This window comes from Arachis ipaensis, chromosome B01 (assembly GCF_000816755.2).
Source record: "Arachis ipaensis cultivar K30076 chromosome B01, Araip1.1, whole genome shotgun sequence".
Classification (NCBI taxonomy): Eukaryota; Viridiplantae; Streptophyta; class Magnoliopsida; order Fabales; family Fabaceae; genus Arachis; species Arachis ipaensis.
The window spans coordinates 1,179,851-1,184,340 of NC_029785.2; the positions used below are offsets into that span (position 1 = coordinate 1,179,851).

At 28.8% G+C, this 4,490-nt stretch overlaps 1 protein-coding gene across 1 annotated transcript; it reads left to right on the forward strand.

Moving 5' to 3' along the window:
* LOC107615866 (gibberellin-regulated protein 11) lies at positions 2,646-4,068 on the forward strand. The gene is made up of 3 exons (XM_016317887.2): positions 2,646-2,801; positions 3,187-3,250; positions 3,493-4,068. The coding sequence occupies exons 1-3, from the start codon at positions 2,721-2,723 to the stop codon at positions 3,672-3,674; spliced, it is 327 nt and encodes a 108-aa protein (XP_016173373.1). The 5' UTR covers positions 2,646-2,720; the 3' UTR covers positions 3,675-4,068.

Sequence of the window (4,490 nt, forward strand, 5' to 3'; positions counted from 1 at the left end):
TGACAAATTTTAGGGAAAAAAAAACTTTATTGATGATGATATTTCTAATAGTTTTTAAAACACATTAGATTTATTAAAAAGGGTAGCTCCTACTAACTTGTCTAGAGAAATGGTGAGTTGGAAGAAGTTTCAACCATTCAATGTCACAAGTCACAACTCACAATCACGTTGCTACCTAACTCTCTTTGTAACAACATTTTGTAACACATATCAAAGCTTCTACACAAACTCCTCTAACAATTTAGATGATATATTGACTCCTGCATGCAATCAAACTCTATAGCATCATCTTTCAAATCTACATTGAAAAACAAAATAGTCAAATATTTATATCTATAATAAAATTTTATAAATAAATAATTCAAAGTATTAAAATGTAATAATAATTTACTTTTATAAGTATATTTTGAAAATTTTAATTACTTTCTAAAAAATATAAAGCAACACATAAATATATAATAATTAAATTTTATTTTTTAGTATTTATGAGATATTTTTAGTAGCTTTTGTTTTTGTTTAAAATTTTAGCAGCCTTCAAGCGTGGCGGCTCCTCGCACTGTTGAGTTTTTTTTTTTTGTCATGGGTTGAATTATTATTTTGAGGGAACCCTTCGTCATTTGGGCCTCTCTTTTTGGACATATTGGGCCGCTTAAGTCATATAGTTAAATTTTGATTTTATTTGGGCTTCTTAACTCTTGGTTGGGTTAGGCATAGATTCCATGCCCAACAAATACTGAAGTTTTAAATTTAGTTTTGTGGCCCAAGACCAAAAAAAAGTTTGGTCTTGTGGGTAAGTGTGTGTAGTGTGTACACATAAACACACACAAAAAAAAGTGTTATTTATTTATTTATTTAAGCAGCATCTTTATTTGATACCGCTACATTGACTAAATACCCATTTTGGTTCTGAAATTCACGCGATTATTCAATTTGGTTCTCGAAATTAAAAATTACCTATACTAGTCCTCCAAATTTAAATTCGGGCACCATTTTGGTCCCTCGACTCTTTCCGGTGATGACTAGACAAATGGAGTAATGAGGTGACACCCTCCGTGCCACACTGGATGATTAGTAAACGATGTCGTTTATCCTTGGCATCCAAATAAGTTAAGTTTTATCTTAATTTACTGACTAAATACTAATTTTGGTCCCTGAGATTCACGCGATTACTCAATTTGGTCCTCGAAATTCAAAATTACCTATACTAGTCCTCCAGATTTAAGTCAGGGCACCAATATGGTCCCTCGACTTGTTTCGGCGATGACTAGCCAAACGGAGTGCTGATATAGCACCCTCCCTACTACGCTGGATGATGAGTAAACGACGTTGTTTACCCTTGGCACCCAAACAAGTCAGAAATAAAGAATAGTAGAGGTAGAGAAGAAGAAGAATACTTTATTTTGAATCTCCATCGTTTCTTCTCCATTCATATACAAAGTGACGACATTTCTTACTTGTTTGGATGGCAAGGGTAAATGATGTCGTTTACTCATTATCCAGCGTGGTAGGAAGGGTGCCATCTCAGCATTCTGTTTGTTTAGTCATCGTCGAAAAGAGTCGAAGGATCACATTGGTGCCGAAACTTGAATCTAGAAGATCAGTATAAATAATTTTGAATTTCGAAAATCAAAATGAGTAATCGCGTGAATATCAAAGCACCAAAATGAAAATTTAGTCCTGCTACATTATTAATGTATGCATTATATCAAAAGAAAGAGAGAGAGAAAAAAAAAACTATATTTTGTATTTGTAGTTATTGTTTTTGCATAATTAGATATAATAAAACAAATATAACACATGGGTATAATATAAGGTTACATTGGATGCTTCTAAGATGTATATGCCGACATCAAATCTTAAAAAGTATGTGTGTAGTTGTACGATGCTCTTGCTTAGCATTTTTAAAATCACAAGTTGCTGTCTCCCTATATTCTCTCTTTTCTTTCTTCTTAGAAAGAAGTGTGGGGCTGTGGGCTAAATACTAATTAATTTATTAATTTTATCATGTTTATATCTCTAGCTCACAATGGAGAATTTCTATTTTCGAATATACACTCACTTATTAGTGTTGAATTATTCTGATACTATATTATAAAATTATTTATTCCAAAAGTTTAAACTAATAAAAAAAGATAATATTAATAGTTATATCTCTAATACTTTTTTTTTTTAAATTTGATTTTGACATGGACTTTTTCTCTTTTTTATTTATTTTATGCTATTTTTTTTTATTTTTGACTTTTGAGATTCACTAATGATCGAATTATTGACTTTTGGACATAAAATTCGAAATATCATATCATAAAATTACTCATCCTAACAGTTTAACCTGATAGAAGAAGATAACATTAATAATTATATCTCTAACATCTCATTAATAAATTTAAAATTATTTTTTATTATTTATTTAAAATTAGCATCCATGTGAGAGGTCCAAGCTAAGCTAAAGTCAACAAGAAGCAACTAGATGAATTAGGGTTTGATCTCTGTCTTTGCTGGACTAGCCTGTCAAAAGCACCTTCTAGGTAGTGATCTCTTTTGTTTGCATCCAATTCAATTTGCATTATACAATTAATTTACTCTCTGAAAACAAACCATATCTCACTCTTAAAAGTGTTGTTAATTCCTCCTATAAATACTCATCATAATCTTACTTCCCATTTCATTGTCACCAATAATATTATTGTATTTCACTCATCACTTAGATACACACTACTATAATGGCATTCTCTAGAACTCTCATTGCTTCTTCACTTCTCCTCACTCTTCTCATTCTTCACATTGCTGAATCACACCAAACGGTAAACCTATATTATGCCTCCTATAATCTATCATTATCATCTATTACTAATTTAATTAGTACTAAATTAGTTATAACATGCTTATTTAGTATATACATGTACTAATTATCTTGAAGAAATAATAGTTTTTTTTTTATTTTTCTCTTTTCATAAAATGGATCATCAACTTTAAATTTGACGAGTGACGAATAAATTCGAATTTCTAATAATAGAATTTTTTTATATTGATAAAAAAATAATTTTAATATATTTTGTATTAAAATTCGTGTTCATTTGAAGAAATGAACTCAAAATTATTTTATTATTATTTTTTTGGTTGGTTACAGTATTTTCTAATTCAACAGATTAAAAATTAATTTGTCGTGAATCTGATCTCCATTCACAGATGATGACAATGAGCACCACCAACATTGGAGCTCCAACACCAACTCCTCTTCCACAAACAATTGGTATATATATACGTAAAAACTCAGATACAGTCAACTTCACGTGAAGTTGATAATTAAAAACGGTTCAATAATTTGACTGATTTGATTAAATTTTTATCTAACGGCTGTCAATGATCAAATTTTATGTAAAGTTGACTGTACCTAAATTTCTACCATATGTATAATATGATTTTATTTTTTTAAGTACATATTATAGTTAATATAAAATAAATTTTAATTTAATTTATATATGAATAATGTAGATTGTGGATTAGAATGTGAAAGAAGGTGCAAATTATCATCAAGGCCAAATCTATGCAAAAGGGCATGTGGAAGTTGCTGTAAGATTTGCAAGTGTGTTCCTGAAGGCACCTCTGGCCACCATGATTCTTGCCCTTGCTATAAAAGCCTCACCACCCGTCACCAATTCCATAAATGCCCTTAGATCCATGATCATGATTGTGAAAATTTGAAAACGAACAATGTGCTTTAATTTTGGTGGATTAATAATTAATTTTCATGTATGTTGTTTTAAGTCTTCTGATGATAAAAAAAATAATACATCTTCTCAATTTTTTTAAATATTTTTTATTCCACTTAAATTATCTATTTATGATGAGAAATTATATTTTATAACATAAATTAAAAAAGAAATTGAGAGGATCTATTATATTGTTGTTGTCAATAATGTTGTTATTTAAGTCGCATTTGTGTTATGTTATGTTGTGTAAGAGTATGTGAAGATATATAATTACTTTGGTGTAATTTCTATCATGATGTAATAATTAATCATTCATTATTAATTTTAGTGATGCAATAAACCAAACAATAATGTGTTATATTGGGGTTGTTCTTGAAGAACTACACTACTATAGGAGTAACTTTCATATCATTTGCTATAAAAATAATTAGTTGAACTTGAAAAGCAAAGAAAAATTTGTCTTCTTCTTCTTATTATTATTATTATTATTATTATTATTATTATTATTATTATTATTATTATTATTATTTTGCATATTGAATTGATATATACCTTTTTAATATTAGATGAAACGTGAGACAACTAATCTTATTTAAATCTACTTACATAAGTGTGAGAAAAAAAAATTACACTAAAAACAATAATCTATTGGGCTTAACGAAACTATTGGGCCTTATGTAACTATTGGGCTTTCTTCTCACAATGTTAGAGGTCTTTGGAAAAGAAAAATAATCTTGACCAAAAAAAAGGCAAAGAAAAATGATGGCTGAACCAATAATC